At 48.7% G+C, this 18,288-nt stretch overlaps 3 protein-coding genes across 3 annotated transcripts; all 3 read right to left on the bottom strand.

Moving 5' to 3' along the window:
• Positions 1 to 913: 913 nt before the first annotated feature.
• On the bottom strand, positions 914 to 2,797 carry aspB (septin AspB; the record flags this gene model as incomplete). Its single annotated transcript, XM_053094369.1, has 4 exons — positions 914 to 1,549; positions 1,622 to 2,088; positions 2,168 to 2,449; positions 2,794 to 2,797. 4 exons carry the CDS (start codon positions 2,795 to 2,797, stop codon positions 914 to 916), a joined length of 1,389 nt encoding a protein of 462 aa, XP_052960425.1.
• A 2,694-nt stretch (positions 2,798 to 5,491) lies between these two features.
• On the bottom strand, positions 5,492 to 13,331 carry KD926_008870 (FACT complex subunit POB3; the record flags this gene model as incomplete). The annotated part of the gene is made up of 18 exons (XM_053094358.1): positions 5,492 to 5,782; positions 5,839 to 5,911; positions 5,966 to 6,199; positions 6,250 to 6,381; positions 6,438 to 6,677; positions 6,737 to 7,272; positions 7,378 to 7,600; positions 8,420 to 8,788; positions 8,856 to 9,102; positions 9,178 to 9,364; positions 9,420 to 9,802; positions 9,855 to 10,425; positions 10,479 to 10,827; positions 10,897 to 11,492; positions 11,550 to 12,037; positions 12,096 to 12,192; positions 12,258 to 12,706; positions 12,773 to 13,331. The coding sequence occupies 18 exons, from the start codon at positions 13,329 to 13,331 to the stop codon at positions 5,492 to 5,494; spliced, it is 6,024 nt and encodes a 2,007-aa protein (XP_052960424.1).
• Positions 13,332 to 13,946: 615 nt separating this feature from the next.
• Positions 13,947 to 17,203, bottom strand: KD926_008869 (Zn(II)2Cys6 transcription factor; the record flags this gene model as incomplete). The annotated part of the gene is made up of 12 exons (XM_053094347.1): positions 13,947 to 14,429; positions 14,522 to 14,695; positions 14,754 to 15,102; positions 15,170 to 15,633; positions 15,687 to 15,878; positions 15,935 to 15,949; positions 16,004 to 16,269; positions 16,593 to 16,608; positions 16,662 to 16,828; positions 16,891 to 16,960; positions 17,026 to 17,063; positions 17,116 to 17,203. 12 exons carry the CDS (start codon positions 17,201 to 17,203, stop codon positions 13,947 to 13,949), a joined length of 2,322 nt encoding a protein of 773 aa, XP_052960423.1.
• Between the last annotated feature and the right edge of the window lie 1,085 nt (positions 17,204 to 18,288).

The raw sequence follows: 18,288 nt of genomic DNA, 5'->3' as shown, positions 1-18,288 counted from the left end.
CCCTTAGGTACCAACGCCAAGACCGACCACAGCTGATTTCCTTTTCGGTCATCTTTCGAGGCCCGAGAAATCCCTACGAGATACCGATCGTGATATCGAGGACATGCCGGTTTTCGCAAACACTTCAAATTGACAACTAACGACAAACTGCAATGAGGAAAATAGACACAATAAGAAAAGGGAATGCGTCCAGAAACGATGGTCGGAGGGTGGGTCAGGTCACTAAAAGGTTGTAGTAGAGGACACAAAACGTGCACCGAAGATATAATGAAGAGAGAAAAATGAAAATGAAAATGACAGCGGCAGGTAAAGTAGAACAGGATGCCACGGGGGAATAAGAAACAGGCGGGACAAGGTATAGCGTAGGCAAAGTACATAACAAGAAGCGAAAAGGGGACAAGACGTGAATGAGGCCGGTTTTTTTTACCCCCCTGTGCATCATCTTGCAGAAGATTTCCAAGCATGGACATCGCTCGCGTGTTCCAGCACATTCTCCTAGTCATTTCCCCTATTGTTATTAATCCGACTGTCGGTTTGAGAACGAGATGGAGCTTTCTTTTTTGTGTTTGGCGTCTTGAAACCACCCAATTAATAAGAGAAGAAAAAAAAAAAATTCACAAAAGATGTAGAAAACGCAAGAGTCATTACTGGAAGCAGATAAGAGGAAAGTATTGGAGGGAACGTCGGGGGTGAGAACAAATAAACACAAGAGAATGAAGGGAGAGAGTTGGGGTGAAAAGAAATGGTAAAATAAAAAAGAAAGACAGCGCTCGATCAATCGACAGTCGTGGAGAATCAACCGTTAAATCACCAGAATGCCTCCGACGACCACATACATCCCATGAGCAGCAGTCCGTCACGTTGACCCCTGCAGAGAAGCACCGGGAACCCCCAACGGACTTGCGGTTTCGCTTTAACGGAGAGAGAATCCCTTTCTCTTGCCCTTTTCTTCGATCGGGCGTCCGCTTTCGAGTCGTGACTTCTTCTCGTCCAGTTCCTGGCGCTGCCGATCCAGTTGATCCTTCATCTCGCGATGTCGAGCATATAGCTCGTCTTCGCTCTGTTTCAGTTTGCTTTCCTTCTCGGCCACCTTCTGTTGGAAGACCATCTTCATCTCGACCTCCATCTTGGCGAGTTTCTGCTCGTGGAGGGCGCGCTCCTCCTCCTGCTTGACGGCGGGGTTGACCTCCTTGAACACGCTGGGGTCCTGGGCGACACCCATCTGGGTAAGCTTGTCGGAGCGGTAGTTCTCGTACAGCGAGTTGTTGGTGTGTTCCTTGAGCTCCTCCATGTGGGTGCGGATCAACATCTGGCGCAGCTTGACGAAGTCGCAGTGCTCCTCGTTGTCGACCTCGATGAGACCCCAGGGGTAGCTACGGCCGCGGACCTTACGGCCGTCGGAGGTCGCCACTTCCGAGTTGGCACCGACGACGGCGAAGGGCACCTTGGACATGATCTCCTGGTTCTCGGCGATAGTTTCCTCGTCGTCGAGCTCGTAGCGGGGACCCTCGAAGATCTGGATGTTGTGGTGCTGGATATCGGCGAGAATCTAGAAAAAGGAGGGCAAAACCCGGTTAATAACCTACTGTCAGAGATAGGGGGAAGAAAGGGTCTATCATACTCTCTGCTTGAAGAGGGCAATCTCCTCGTCGGTAAGAGTGTCCGCCTTGGCGATCACGGGGATCAGGTTGACCTTGGTGTGCAAGCGGCGCATCACCTCGATGTCGAGGGGCTTCAGGGAGTGGCCGGTGGGCTGGATGAAGTAGACGCAGGCGTGGATACGGTTGTCAATGATGTTCGTGCGGTTCACCTTGTTCTCGGCTTCCAAGAAGGCGTCGTATCGCTGCTCGATGTTCTCCACAATGGGGCGCCACGAGTCATCGTTGTTCACGAAATCACCAAAGCCCGGGGTGTCGACCACGGTCAAGCGGAGACGCACGCCGTTCTCCTCGATGTCTGCACTGATGGACTGGATGGCCACGGTCTTGGGAATGATGTCGTGGCTGGGGCCGGCGGGCTCCTTGGGGGGGTAGAGGGAGGTGTTGAAGAGGGTGTTCACAAGGGTGGACTTTCCGAGGCCGGATTCACCTGGTTGAATCAGATCAGCAAAGTTGCCCCTCCCAGGATTTCCTCGTCTGGCGTTTCTTCCTGGGGGTTGGAGACTCACCAACAACCATCACATTGAAGTTGAATCCTTTGCGAACACTCTTTCGGTGCCATTGGTTGGGCAGGTTGGCGAAACCAACGTAGCCAGTCAACTTCCGGCGAACGACGTTCTTCATATCTGTTGCGGCCTGAGCGACAGCCTTGGGGTCCTTGGAGCTGACAGTCTGGGCATTACCGGATCCCATAGGGTTGCTACGCTCCACGAAGGGAGAGCCAGGCATGCTGCTGGCGGGAGATTCCATAGCCGAACCGGGGGTCCCGTTGGAAGGGGGAGGAGGCGAAGCTACATGGGCGAGAGTAGAGTTAGTAGTGGTCTGAGGATCTGGATGGTAGCTGCCATCTGAAGACGATTCCCTCCGAGGCGAACGAGACGAATGGCTTTTGGATCTTATCGGAGGCGAAGAATTGAGGCTTTCTGAGTCTAGGACTTGCAAGCAACCCTCCACAGTCTGACGTCTAGAACGCAACATCTTTTTATTTTTATTCTTCTTCTTCTTTGTTTACTAGATCGTCACAAGGCGCGAGTGTCTGGCGGTTCTGTTCACGACGGAGGAAAGGTCCACGGGATAGGAAGGCGGGAATGAGATGGTAGGATGAGATGTGGTGCCATAGGCGACGCGAGCTTACCCATTGTGAAATATTCAAGGGTTTAAGATGTAGAAGCGAGTGTTGAGAATGAGACTTTTTTTTCCCTTTCCCTAATCAGGTCGCACCGAGTTGGTTAGCATGGGAGATTCCTTGCAGACCGGAATTAAGGGGAGGTGGTAAGTTTAGACCGACGCAACGACGGCAGGCAGGATGGCATCAAGGGAGAATTGTGGCACATAGACCAAAGGTAGATAAGGGAAAAAGCCACCGTACCTTGATGAATGTTCACCAGAGAGTTTAAGAGGAAAAAAGAAAATCAAACAGGGTGCAGTTCCAGGCGACCACGATCGAGGGAGGCCGGGATACAATAGGGGAGAGAGGAATCTGGAAAAAGCACAAGCTCCGGGGGGGAGATTAGAGCGAGGAGCCGGGGGGTGGGAAAGGTAGAAAAAGAGATATAAAAAGAAAAAACGACACCAAAGAAGCAGCGAAGGAGAAAAAGGGAGGATGAACGAGAGAAAGAAGCAGTAAAGCGAAAGCAGGGGAAGGCGAGAACGACTGGACCTGCGGAGTGAATTGACGGGGTGGAGGATGCGAGAGTTGGTCGTTGGAGGGAGAAAGGGGGGTGGCCGACGGCAGAGAGACGGGACTAACGCCGACTTGGTTTAACCCGCTGTCCCCTGGTTAATTTCTTTCTTTCTTTCTTTCCTTCTGTACGGAGTATGTCTGTCTGTCTTCTTTTCGGTCTTTCTGTCTTGCTCTCTGTTCGTGTACAGAGTAATCTAGAACTGATTTCTTGTGAATGAATTGAGCATCTGTTCTCAACAGAATCATACCAACGGTCGCATATCCCTCCTACCCCCCTGTCGAATAACGGTTCCGGGCCTACCTTACACCGTATGCAACCGAACAGGTCAACTGCCCGACATTGAATCAATTTCAATAGATCCCCCAGTCCGTGACTTCTGCGCTGGGAAGCGAGACACTAATCAATCCAGATAGAGAATGAAAACAATACACCTAATACGTCCTGAATACTCCGGACTCCCAAGAATCCTCCCCCTAAAAAACAAATAAACTAATCAATCCGAGTCCCATGGATCGTAACGTCTCCTGACCCGAACAACCGTCTTCACCTGACCCGTATTTTCTGACCGAGTTCTCTGCACTGGCAAACAACCAGGAGATACAGTAATGCCTTGATTGCCTCTCGTTCGAGACAATTGGCATTCTGCCCGGGTCAATCGTTAGAGACTGCCACTCCGTGCAACTCGATACTATTCATAGTACGGAGTATAGCTGGTGGTTCTGGTACTGATACCATACACCGCAGATACCTTATTTCAGGGGATCTCTTCATACAGTCATGCTCAATTGCTCATACTAAAGCAGATACCTACTCAATTACTTGGTTACTACTAACTACACCTAGGTAAGATCAATTCTGTATTCAGACATATTCAAGATACCAAACAATTGGTCTTGGTAACGACGTTACTCAAACAATCCCCCGGCAATTAGGGGGCAATTTATATACATAATACCTCCGCATACTCCTGGGTAACACCCAGAAGATTAAAAAAAAAATATATTAAATATTAAAGAAAGAAAAAGTGCCGTCCAGATAAAAACCCAACGCAATCCACCGTCAAATCACGACGGTCGGAGTAGATCTCATGAACAGAAAATGTCTTGCCTCTGATTCAGATGCTCTTCATGCACGCCCAATCAGACACAGACACAATTCAAGGCCTGGTCTCGCTAGTCCGCTAGGTTGCTTCCTAGTGGGCGACACTGGCCAGATACTCGATATATATAGTACCGACCAGACTTCCGGTGACTGCGACATGCATCAACACTACCTCCTCCGTACTCGGTACTCCTAACATAAAACCTCTAGGTAGCCAGGGAAATGAATGGATGGATTTGACGCCTGGGTGCAGGAAAAAAAAAAAAAAAAAGGAGATGCGATCGGGCACCAGACAGAGAATAACAAACCAAACAAAACCAGAGCTTACCTACGGTGTACCTATTGGTGGATAACTCGCGGTCAAACTAAACTAGACTAAACAAACCTCCCTGCTGGCATTCACATTCCAACCGTGTTCCAGATGGATCTGCAACACGGTGCCCATGCAAGCGCTGCATTTCGGCATGTACAAACCGCAGGGTGAAACGGACATTTGTTCGAGACAATTGGGCAGCATCCCGTGGACAAGCTACCTTGTAAGATATGAGTCGACAAATAATTCCAAACTGGGTTGTATTTCTAGATACAATATTGTTTATACTAGTATCTGCTGTGTATAATACCGATACCAACGGTTTACCTATCCCAGTTCCTCAGCACTAGTACTGACTAAGATTCCTATCATAGACTTTTATGATCTACCGTACATGGCCCTACTTTATGATCGACCAGACAATCGTGTCCCGTCTGATATATGCAAATGCAGGTGAGACTCAATAGTGCTGTCAATAGCAGACTCAATGGCACTGACATGTGATTATCGATCTGATAGATCAGATCGGGGGGTTTGGGGTGCCGAATATGATACGGATCCAATTGGGGAAGGATAGAGCCTCGATGCTACGAAGACATAACAGTCATGCCTGAAAAAGTGAAAATCCATTTGACCAGATTCATTATGCAACCATACGCATGATTTTCTGCAAGACAGTATGGTTGTTTCCTTTCCACCCTAAAAGGGAAGGGATACAGTAAGTAGTGTCATTTTTATTTCCCAACCTTCGACTTCTTCTTTGGTCGCGTCTGTTCGGCGTCGTCCATGTCGACATCCCCGTCGCCGTCGCCGCCGGATGCATACTCCATCTCGGCATCGCTTCCGCTGCTCTCGTGCTCCGAGTCGAACTCCTCGGCAACGTCGGACTCGGTGTCGGCATGGAAATCCTCGTCAGGGGACTCCGAGTCTTCGTCGGCAGAGCCACGGTCGGGTCGGACACCCTCGTCGTCGTCGCTGGATCCCATGGCTTCGTTGTTCAGGGCGGCCTTGAGGATTGCCGAGGTCTGGGAAAATGAATTAGTTTCAATGTGCACATGGGGAACAGGTGATTTCAACGTACATCCTCCGTCATTTCGTTCTTGAATCGGATGTTCTTCGCCTTAAAGAACTCCTCTAGGGGCTGTTGCTCCTCCCTGTAACATAATTAGAAATGAACTATAACCACAAGTACGTAAAGAATTCCATACCGATTGATGTTACTGAATTGATGCGCTCCGGCGTTGGCCTTCAAGGTGACTGTGATGTCGAACGTTCGGCTAGCCGACACGGCGCCGCCAACGCGAGACATGGTGATGACGGAAATGTTCTCGATCTGGATGTACGTGGCAGGCTTGGGAACGAAGATCAAGCTCTTATCCAAGAAATACAGGAGACCCTCGTTGGCCTTGATGGAGCACTTGACACCGCTGTGACCGTGGTGGCTGCAAACTCGTAAGCATTTTCACAAGAATCATCCTGGTGTATGACTTACCTGACAAAGTCCTTCGACGGCATGATAACCTTCTTGCCTGATAGGCCCCGGAAGATCTTCGTGACGACTTGGTGGATGGGTTCTTCGTAGCGAGACTCCAGCTTGTCCTTGTAGCGCGTCTCCAATAGTTCACTGGAGAAGTCAGACGATCATTCAAATATCCCCACACCCATGAAGATAAAACTCACTCTGTCATGTTCAACTCCAAGCTGATCTCCTCATCCAATTTCAGCTGCATGACCAGGAACGGATACCGGGTCTGTCCCTGGCGCAATGGAGGATCGAGACCCAGGACAATGAGCGTATGCGTGTCGTCGTTCTTAGGAAGCAAGAAGAACTTCTTGATCGAAGCATATTGAATCTTGTAGTCGTACGTTTTGCCACGTAACCGGAAAGACGCCTCGTACATATCGATATCGAACCGACCTCTGCAAACCACCTATTAGAACCATCCCACCCAAACAAACCCCGCAAAGGGCGAACATACCTGGGCGTAAGATGCAGCACATCCAAGAAAGTGGCAAACGTATCGCCAGCCACATCGCCAATCTCCGCCTTCTCCATGAGCATCTCGTAGAAGAGGTTCGCGGCATTCTGCTCCTCGCCGCCCTCCTCTTCCTCCTCCCCTTCTTCCCCCTCGGCCTTCTCCTCGCCGTTCTCCTCCTTAATGCCCTTCTCCGTCTTCACCACCGTACCGGGGATGTAGAATCGCATCTCGACCAACTCGTCCGGCCCGGCGGCCGCCTTCCGGCCTCTGTTTTTCGTGCTCCCCGCCGGTTGGGCCTTGGGCTCGTTCTCCGCGGGGAGGGAGAACTCGACGGCGACCTCGTTCTTACCCGCCAGGTTCGTGTTGGAGATCTCGGAGTAAGGGATTTCGAATGCGGGGCGATTCTGGACGTTGAAGCTGAGCTCGGCCTTTGCGAAATCCGCCTTACCCCAGTTCCAGCCGCGAAGCGCATGTTCTCTGCTTTCGATGTTGATGCCGTACCAGATTTTGAAGGCCTTGGTCAATCGTTCGAAGTCCTAATGGAAAGACAGCAGCACGATTAGCAAAAAGACAAAAACCCAACACCGACCCCGTTGTGTCCAATTTGAAGACACGCAGGCCCGCTGGGAGGCAAGACCTACCTCCTGATCGAAACCATCTAGCTGGATGACGCCCGAAGAGCGCGACAGAATCTTCAGCTCAAAGCCCTTCGAAGCCCGACTCCATTGAGCGGCGCCGACATTGCTGCTATCCAGAGTAAACGTCTCGCCTCCGCCCGAGGGTTTCCATCCCAAGCCGCTCTCCGCGAGCTTGCACTTCCCCGGTTGTTTCGAGAGATCGAGGTAGATGTTATCGAAGCTCTCCCTAGACAAGATATCAGTGCCCGGAACACGATGGGGCTACACAAGGAGCAAAAGTAGGGGGAGTGCTCACATGTTGGAGAGGCTGTCAGGGGAGATTTCGCTATTGGTACAAAGGAGAGGTGGGTTGTCAGGTCGGTGTGTATAATGAGAGGCGACAGAGATGAAGAAGACGTAGGTGAGAAGAAAAGTTGCTTGATCAGTGAGGGACAACTGATAGATTGGCTGGTGGCTTAACTATTACTTTTTCCCGGAGTCTTCGCGTTGCGCGCGGCTGCCGGTTGCTACGCGGGCCGGCAGAAAAACTGCGCCTGCGGGCGGTGAGCGGGACTTCACTTCTGTCAAATCGGGACTAGGGGGCAAGATTGGTGCCTCAGGCCACAGTTGTGTTCTAGATAGCTTTAGGAGTCTAACATAAAAATAAGGAGTAGTATTAGAGTGTTGATGTCTATGATGCTGGAAATTAGGACTGCTATCTGTAAGTGTTGATTAAAATTGTTCGGAGGATTCAGAAGACTCTAGTTTTCATATTTATCCAAATGCTAAGATACATGACCGAACATCTCATCAATAATTCAACTCTTAGGATTCTATTTAAGCTCATAAGAGTTAGTGAGTATGCCGGACTGGTTATCTGAACATAGAAAGTGTTTTGAGAAAAAAGACCTTTCACTCCTAACCATAACCCTAAGTACTGCTAAGAGTAACCTATAAAAATCATGTATACACCCATAGACTATACTCCAATTACACGTTCTTACCCTTCTGCTCCATTTCCCCTTTCTTCCCTCGCGAACTTTTAGGAACCCGAAAAAGCCAATACACACCCAAAGCGCCGACAATATTCACCACCACATAGACCCAAAGCAAACCAAAATTCCTCCATCGATCCGCGTAGTATATATCGAACGTCGCTAGATAATCATCGGTAATGCTCAACCGACAATACTCGCATTGTCCCTTGGCCCCTTTATCAAGAAGATATCCGCCAGCAGTGCGGATGAAATCGCCCATGTACTCGCCACAAGTCAAGTTCGCAGGTGCTTGCATGCGAAGAACTTCATGCGGCGCACAGACGATCTTGGAACCAGATAGTGAGGTGGATAATACGCCGCTCACGAGGTATGTTGCTGGCGAGAGGCGGTACATGAAGGTCCAGAAACCTGGGAGATCGGCTTTGGCTACGCCCACACTAATGATCGGTATTGGTTAGTTGGGATAGGCACTCAAGCATGTAGGAGGATCAGGTCTTTGCGTACCCGCAGAATGAGATACATAAGATCCAGATCAAGGTGGCTAGAGCCCCTGCCATATCTGGAGTTTCGAACGCGACAATGCAGAGATGGGAAAAGGTGCTGACAAAGAGCATGAACATCCATGAAAAAAGGAAAACGAGGAGACCGCGAGTGTGCTCATCATCGGGCGACATTTTCTGAGTAAAGCCGACAGGGTAGAACCAGCAAAAATAGAGTAGGACGGCCATGAGCGTATTCCAGAAAATTTCCACTAGTATGTTCGATAGAACATATGCTTTTCGAAGTTAAACGATGTCTGGGCAAAGGGTTGGAAGAAAGTACTTACTCGCCCATCGATACATCCGGGATGGCTGTTCACGCACCTCGTAGAGCGCACGTTGGGGAACGAACAACGGCGTTATCTGCTCATTCAAACTGCCGAACATAGTCAAGTACATGAAAAAGGCATATATCTGATTTTGAAGCCCCTGAAGGCTGGTATTAGCCTTGAAGCTGAAACCAACGTAGAGTGCCTACAGTCAATTAGCTACTAAGTCTGTAGTTACTGTCCAGGGGAAGTGAATAGACCGACAAGGCCACCAAGGCGACTTTCGAGTAGATATAGCCTGGTGAGCGATAAAAGTGCTTTGAAATACGCTTCAGAACTTGCCAAAACTGAGTTGAGAATGAAGCGACAAACTCGTGATGCTGGGAATTGTCCGTGTACATCAATGAGAGAGCCAAAGCCCGGTTGGTAGCATGCTGTTTGAGTCGAGCAAGCTCATCTTTCATCTGCTGGTATTCAGGCGAAGAACGCCAAATCTTAGACCAGTCAAGCTGAGTTGCGGAGTTTTCTGAAGCTGGCTCAGTGATTCTGAGCATCCACTCTGCCGGATTTTCATCTGAAGGGCACCTAGGGGCTCCGTTGCGCTCAAGATAGTCGATTAACGTGCGAGCATTATTGCCGAGCTCTGATTAACTTGGTAAGTATATACTCAGAAAAAAAAATGGAAAGACACATACCACCAAAGTAGACACTCTTCCCGCCGGGTTGAAGTAGAAGAAGGCGATCGAACCTCTGGAACAGTATTGCAGAAGGCTGATGAATCGTGCATAAGACTGCTTGGCCGCTTTTCACCAGTTTCTCAATTAGATCACATATTGCCCACGAGGTCTGAGAATCTAGACCTGAAGTAGGTTCATCTAGAAAGACAAGGAGCTCAGGTCTTGCAGCGAGCTCTACTCCAATGGTCAAGCGTTTGCGTTGTTCAACATTAAGCCCTTCTCCGGGAACGCCGATAACAGCATCTGCAAATTCTTGCATATCAAGCATCTCAATGACCTCTTCAGTGTACGCTATCTTCTCATCGTGGGACACATTAGCAGGTTGACGAAGAATAGCACTGAATTCCAACGCTTCTCGGATGGTCATTGTATCAAGGTGCAGGTCTTGCTGCTGCACATAGCCAATCTTATGAGCGAAGGAGGCATCTGTAGGTATACCGTCAACAAAAGCATTCCCGGATACCACTCCCACGGTAACTCTGGCAGCTAGCGTGTCCAAAAGAGTTGTTTTTCCTGCACCGGATGCACCCTGGTCTAATGTTAGTTTCTTCCTGGCAGCCAATGGATTAAGGGAACACTTACCATAAGGGCAGTCGATGTTCCAGGTCGCACCCAGCCGTCTATATGATCCAGAATCCTGCGAGCCTCGCCTTTGATCTTGATATCATAGCAAAGATCTTCCCAGTGGAAAACAGGTCCTGACTGATCGTTTTTCTTTACAGTGTCATATTGCTCAGTGCGCTGGGAAACCACAGGCCTTTGTACAACTAGGGACTCCACATCTGACTTTTGAGCAACAGATCCGCGTGGTACCATTCCTCTGCGAAACACTAAAACCTCACCCTTGCTTCGTGGTGGACGGGCGTACTCAGCAGAAATCAAGTATATAGCTAAAAAGCCGACAAGAAAGCCAAAAAGGATGCCGATATTCCTTGACCACCGTCAGCATGGCTTATCGATTTTCGGAAGCACATTCACCAGATATGCAAACAGTGCTCACCTCCATTTATGTGAATTCCAATAACCAAACGCTTGGTTTATGTATTGCTCACCGTCAACGACCGGTGAACCAGGTACTGAGCCCACAGATGCACAGATACGATGATCCAGCGTCACATTTCCGTAAGATGGACCTTCTGGGACAAGCTGAGCACATCGAAAACTTCTTCCATGGAACTCGTTTGCCATCAGCGCTTCAAACGCATAAGCCAAAGGATCTATGTATCCCATCCAACGGGACCACCCCGGCATGTACGCGGTGGGAATAGTGAACCCGGTATATATCATGACTCCTATCGTGATAATAGAACTTGGAACCATTGCTTGGTGGGAGGTTCGCGTGACACTTGCAAGTGTGCGATAGACCGCGGACATAACTAAGGTGGTGATGTATGAAGCGAGACAGAAGAAGAAAAAAGGGCCGGCTTCACGACGGAAATTGGCCATGAAGTAGATGAGGGTATTGAATACGATCATATTGACAGTTTTGTACGGAATGTCGATCAGGTAGCTAGCGATAGACTGAGCAGACTGATGATAGAAGGCGTAATGGTTGTGTTTCTCGACCGTTGGACGCTCGGCATACAGTGTTAGAACCTAATAAATCACGATGATTAGTTACACTTTGCACGCTAGCAAAAAAGGGATTCTTACCTCGAGCTGGCTTGAAAACGCGTTGAAGAGCAGAGCAAAGAACATCAGGGCTCCCCGGTAGTAGAAACTCGATGTGTCCTCTTTCAAGTTGTAGAACATAGAACCCAACACGAGACCGATTATAGAGTTGAATAAGAGTTGAGTAATGGTAAACCCGGGATCTGCCAAGAGTCTTCGCCAACCGCGCCAAAGACACAGTTCGACTTGTTTCCAGTAGGACAAGGTGTAGGGAGACTTGGTGCTTTGAAACCTTCCACGCTCTGCTCGCCGGGATTTGGTGAATTCTTCGACTCGTAGTTTCTGTTGGTGCGTGTTCTTGTATAATTCCATTTCTTGCATGAGGCACTGGCGTTGAACGCTGCTTTTCCATCTCTGGGCGAAGTCTTCTGGTGTTCGCGGAGCTGAGTTCTCGCACCCGGGTCTTATCCTGCGCTCCTGAGGACTGGTCATTGAAGTAAGGAAATCAGGCGTAGTTTGTCTTTCGGGACCTTCGCATAGAGTAGTTAGAAACTCGACCTCACACCATAAAATGACAAAGATGCTTACATTCAAACCCAAGATCTTCGAAATATCTCTTTGCATCCTCTACTCGGCCATAGAAAATCTGCCTCCCATCATAAAGAACTGTTACTTTGTCGAAGAGCTAAAAGAAATGACGTGAATTAGTGAGTAGTCAATTCCCTCCACAAGGATTGAAGGCAAACGCACCTCATAAGCATCTTGTGGAGCTTGGTAGATGGCTACCACAGAGGCCAGATCCATAGAGTCTGCTTGCAAACGCAGGTTTTTACAGAATTGAATAGCATTCTGACTGTCCAATCCGCGAGTGGAATTGTCCCAGCACTGGAACTTGGCTCCAGTCAAAACCGCCTCAGCGATGCTGACGCGCTTGCGTTCACCACCACTGACTCCGCGTACGTACTCGTCGCCGACTCGGGTGTTCTTGGTGTGTGCAATCCCAAAAACGGCCATGACTACATCCCGAATGATGTTGCTTGCTTGAATGGCACTGACTCCTGGGATGTTTGTACATGGTTTCGCGCGAGCCGCAAAGGTGAGTGTTTCTCCGACGGTAAGATGTGGAAGGTGGACATCTAACTCGGCATTATAAAGGACGTCGCCCCGGAATCGGTGGTGCATATGCTTGGGGAGTATTCCTAGAGTTCGAGATGATTGATATGAGCAATTGACCAAGAATGATACGTGTAAAAACGTTTCCTTACCTCTATAGTTGAGATATGATTCAGGGTTAACATCCAAGCCACTTGTCTGGCCAGCCAGAGTCTTCAATAGGGTTGAGCATCCCGATCCTGGCGGACCAAGAACAAGAAGCATCTCTCCATCATTGACAATGCCCTCGAAGTCACGCAGGATTTCGATTTTGTCTTTGCGTCGATTCTTGCTTATCAGTCCAGCGGCATATGACAGGATACCAAGAGGGATGTTTCCAGTGCTCTTTTGGTACGAGGCCCCGTTGCTATAACCCGAAACACTGAGGTTGCGATATGAAATGCCGCTTTTTCGCAGAGATATCTCGCCAGAGCGGGACTCCAACAGTTGCATAAAGGACCTCACCCATATCTTTGCGTTAAACGAGGGGGAGAAAGGATCAAGCTTGCTGTTGCGTTCGGGGTTCAAAGCGGAATTGACATCGGAACCACCTATCACCGAAGTTCGGGTCACCTGGCGAGCAAGTTCAGAAATAGATGCTTCCCTATAGTTGTCACTTGACCCCTTTTCTGTTTCGACATTTGCTGACATCGGCTCGAGCTGTTTGGTCATACTGTAGGATTCCGGTGACTAGTTTCCTGTTCGTTCTTCCGACACATGGCACGATGTGATTTCGAAGAATGAGCACAAGGGTTTAAGAAAAAGAGTGTAAGCAGAAAAGCCTAAAGCTATAGAAATAAAATACCTAGCAGCTCCCGGGCTTATTAAAGAGATTCTTATGTACCGAAACACCGAGATTCCTTGACGACACAGTACCTATCCACGCCAAGCACCGAGCACCGAGATATGACGCCGGGAGCCGATTCCACAAAGCATCTCCGATCCTCTTGTAACTATGAGTTTCAGCTTTTCAAAGCTCTAGTCAATCAATCAATCAATCAATCAATCAATCATTCAATCAAAATTCCATTGACCTGATGAAGCCTATCTATTGAGACGACAGGCTATGCAGGCGCTTCGCCGAATAAAGCAGAATCTCGAGCCCGTACGCCGTAATCCCACAAACGCAGTAGACAAATCAAAAAACAATATACACAACTAAACTAGCTGCCACACGTCTACCGCATTCTACTGCGCCTCCAGGCGCTTTTATCTCCTTCCGCCTCGTTCTATATAGTGGTTTCCGCCTGTTTGCGTCACTGGTGGCTGCCCGACCCAGGCTGCCCCCTAAAGTTCCGTGTAACCATCGTCTTCCTCGCCTAGTTCGAGCCCTTCTAATAGGGTGCTTGGTTCCGGGGCCTTCTCCTCGTCATCCTCGTTCAGTTGAGCGAATCGGAATTGTTGAAGAAGGCCTGTTCGATGCATGAATTGGGCGACGTAGCGAATCGCCTGCGGGTGTGCAATGACTGCGTCGTAGTCCTGTGTACGCCCACGCAGTCCCTCTATCTGGTCGAGGTGGTCCATCATTATCCTCCGGCCGGTGATGTGCAGCGAGCACTGCAGGAGGACGTGCCTAGGGGTCTGGGACCCTAGATCACGGGAGCACCGGTGGGAGTCAACCTGCTTGATCTTGCAGAGGAAGTGCCTTAATCCCATCCTCATAGTGCGCACCTGGATGATAATCGAGGTGTGCGGCTTGCTGAGATGTTCGTAGAGCCGCAGATTCTTGTCTGGACTAGGCAGCAGCCGCCTCGTCGGCTTTTCGAAGCTCTAGTGTACTTGGAATATCATCCTAGTGGCCCGGACTCCTAAACGCTCGGTTGGCAGTCATCCCCAGAGCTTGCAAAACCATCAGGGATAACCGAGCCGAACAATGTTCGCACATCAAACCCATGCAGCGGAGAATCATCGATGTCGACGTTGAAATCCACTGCTGGATAATACAAATAGTCTGTTGGGTCGCTCCAGTCGCCAATTTGGCCGTACAGTCCGAAATCAGCATCAACATCAACATCCGAGTTGACTGGTATGTGCATCTGGAAGCTCGACGATTAGCCGAATATTTGGGAGAATTGAGCGAATCTTGAGACTTACCGGATCAGCAGGATCAGTTAAACTCGATGACTTTGGATCTGAGGGATTTTTCTGATTTGACATGGGCACGATACGGCCATTAGTTGAATTTTGAGTCGGACCTTGGTCACCCGTGCGTTCTTGGGCACTGTTTGCAGGAAAGTCCCTGACATACTGTCGCGCTATGTGTGAGAATTCTGAAACTCCAGAAGAAGGAAGTGAGCCGTTAGACGCATGCTCTACCAGGTTGAAGTGACCAGAAGCTATATCCATCATGAACAAATTAGTTTTTGTTTCAGGGTGCAAAGGATTATGCACAACAAAGTCGAAGAGGATAAAGAGGGCCACAAGAGGTATGACTCCCAAAATACTGCAGTACTGGTCAGCGTCTTGAAGACCCTTTGAATGGAAAAAACGAGGTGAGCATAGACACGTACGAAATGGGAGTATGAGCAGCCTTTTCAATATACTGGGTTAGCTCAATTATGTGTCGGGCCGACTCCATCAACTTTATCTTGCTGTCCTCACGTCGTTGTCCCTTTTCTGGACTAACCTGTATAACGAGTCGAGCCAACGCAATAACCAGACTATAATATAAGTAGTGGGTCTGAAGAAGGATCATTCTAAAGGCAGGGTCAGAGAATGTATACGACTTATGAGCGCCTGGTCGAAAGTCCTCAGGCAGTGTCATCTTCCACCGTTCCAGGCGATCCTGGATGTAATCAATCGCGGAGTAGTAGCTTTCTACAGTGTTCACCGATGCGCTTATTGAGAACAAGAGCTCATATGCCTGAGAAGTAATTCGAGCAAAGCGGACTCTCAGTAGGAACCAGTTGCAACCACCGAAGATTGCCTCGGGTGTATCTGGAAAGGGACATCCGATATCGAAGTCCACTATTATCTAATACGATATTAATACTTGGCGTCACAAGCGCAAATTCATCGCCTACTTACCGAGCTCACACGATTTTGAAATACCAATTGTTTTTCCATAATATAGATTACCCAAAATGTTCGCTGACGGCATATTTGTTGATCGCCGTGGTGACTTGACCTGTGATATCGGAGTGATTGTGCCATGCGTGCAGCTTCCCTGACCAAAAGCTCGTCAATTTGGAGACAACACGTGTTCATAGCAAAGATTGACTGCAAGAAACCTGTTAGAGTTGGATACACAGGAGTAAGACATTGAGAATGCTTACCATTGCAGTCAGAGCCTGTATATGTGGCGATTAGTACACTCCCAGAAGAAGACGGATGCAGAGTCTCACTTGTAACTTGAGCAGCGACTCCTCCGGCGCCAGGATATCGGCCATCAAGCCCAATGAAATCTGGAATAATTTCCATGCTTTGCCTTTACCAGGATCAAAGCTTCCACCATCACGGTACTGACACCCTAAAGCCAGGACGGCGTGATACAAGGCAGAAAAAGCAGCATCGGAACTCAACTTGCGAGCAATATCAGGCCCAAATGCAGTTCTCTCAAACCTTTGCTTATCCAGAAATGGATAGATAGAGTGAACATGTCGGAAATAGGCTAAATACAGTTAGACTATTACTTGCGAGGGGGAATAAAGGGCCACAACCATCAATGTAGAGCCGGGTTGCTTCTCTTGGAACCTGGATAGAGCTTGATGGTCCTTTGAAAGTAACTGGGGAGATTGACCCGTTTCCTTGAGCTTTCACCCGTTGACCGATCAGTATCTCAATGGATTCCAGTAATTCTCTGAGACGATTATTCCCCAGTCTCTGCGATACAGATTGGATTTTCTGTTCCGAAAAGAAGGCCAAGTTCGAGCTGCTGACTGTAATTACTAGTCAGATCTAGATTGAGCTTGAATTCTAGTAGCGAGAATATACCTTCATGCTCTTGTAACTGTATACCGTATTAGAGGTGTTAAGTAATATCTCTAGATGAGGCTCACTCACCCTGAAAACACAAGCCTCATCGCTAAGTTGCACACCACTGGGTGAGCTATCCAAGAGGTGGTCCACGAATAACGACTTGATATTTTGTGGTGTCTGCGTATGATTGCTCCGAGAACGGTGGAGCACGAGCGAGTGCTGACTTGGGCTTGGTAAAATTGGGTTATGAGCTAAGCAGTCTTGATTAGATATCTGAAGTTATAGGCGCCTGCAACACACACGCTCTACTTACTCGTGGTTGTCTGAGGCTGCGCTTTGAATTTGCGCCTGATCTGTCTAAAATCACACTCTTCATTCCGTTTCTGGAGATTCAGGTATATTTGCGTCAGTCGCAACCTCATTCAGACTGTATTCAACTCTTGCTTACAGTACAATGTTTGCATCTTGAAGGATCCTCCTGGGTCACTATTTTACACGGTCAGCGATAGCTCGCATCGTGAAGAGCTAGATGACGTACCAATGCAGCGGACTTTGCGCAGCCTGCATTGTTCACAGGACTTGCATGTCTTACTGTAAGTCGTGGTTCGGCGCTCGGTGTCCGGCATTGCGAGGATGAGCGAGGTTCTAGATCGCTCTTTCGGGCTAGGATCACGAGGCTATCAGTCCAAGACCACCAGACCGAGTCTTCGGGGTCAATAGTATCTACCAGAGTCGGAGATAGGGTGTATATGAAGAAGATGAACTCGCAGTGGTGAGATGAAATGAAGATGGGAAGGTCATCCTGATCCGGCTCGGTGTTGGGACGGCTCGGTCCTCGGGGCTTGGCATAGTTCCTTCCATTCCGTACTTCTGATTTTGTTTAATACCCAATGAGCAATAACTGTACAATTTAATAAGGAATTGAATCGGCTAGTCTCAGTCTGATGCTTGCAGAGTTGCAGTGAACCAATTGAACTACGTCAGCCGCGATCGCTAGAAGTGCAGAATCAGGTATCCTCGTCAACGGCCAATTCGGAGGTCGAACTAACAACAGACAATTCCGCAAATTTGTTCCCACTATTTCGTACAAATGCAAAAATTCGTCCGAACGAAGTAAGGCTTTCATCTTATAACTTTGGTAGGCAGCAATGTTTCCCCCTGACACGCAAGTTCAACACCCGCGACATTCCTGGACATGGAGGCTGGAGAATGGCATGTACCCTGTAGACTTGATCCAATTGCCACCTACGCCCACATAGAGAGGTCGAAGAGAAAACACCCGAAATAAACCTGACTAGACGGGTAGGGAGAGAGAAGGGAAAAGGGATGGAGGCTATATTAAGATTAATTCTTTGTTTATTAAAATTTGAGTTGGGACTGTACAACAAAGAATGTTAGCAACGCGCCGTGTGTCTAGACTAGACTGTCGAGATCGACGTGACTTTCGTTTCAATAACCTCGGGGTTCCACATTAGCTCTATGCGTAGGTCGCTAAATTGTATTCTTTGATGCTCGCGAAAACCTAATCAGCAGCACTGTGTATGCCTAGTGTTGGTTGTACATGCCAGTTCTGTTGGTTTTCAGACTGAGAAACAAGCATAGGAAATGTCCTCTTTGTGAGCTGTCAACCGAGCGGACGATCAGGAGACGGATTCAACGTTCCAAACATGATGTGTTCCATCCTTAAAAGGGGTGATCGTTGGTGGCTGTG

This window comes from Aspergillus affinis (genome assembly GCF_023601865.1).
Source record: "Aspergillus affinis strain CMG 70 chromosome Unknown NODE_5_length_567868_cov_86_340925, whole genome shotgun sequence".
NCBI classification, from domain to species: Eukaryota; Fungi; Ascomycota; class Eurotiomycetes; order Eurotiales; family Aspergillaceae; genus Aspergillus; species Aspergillus affinis.
This window is presented reverse-complemented; position numbering and strand designations above follow the sequence as displayed.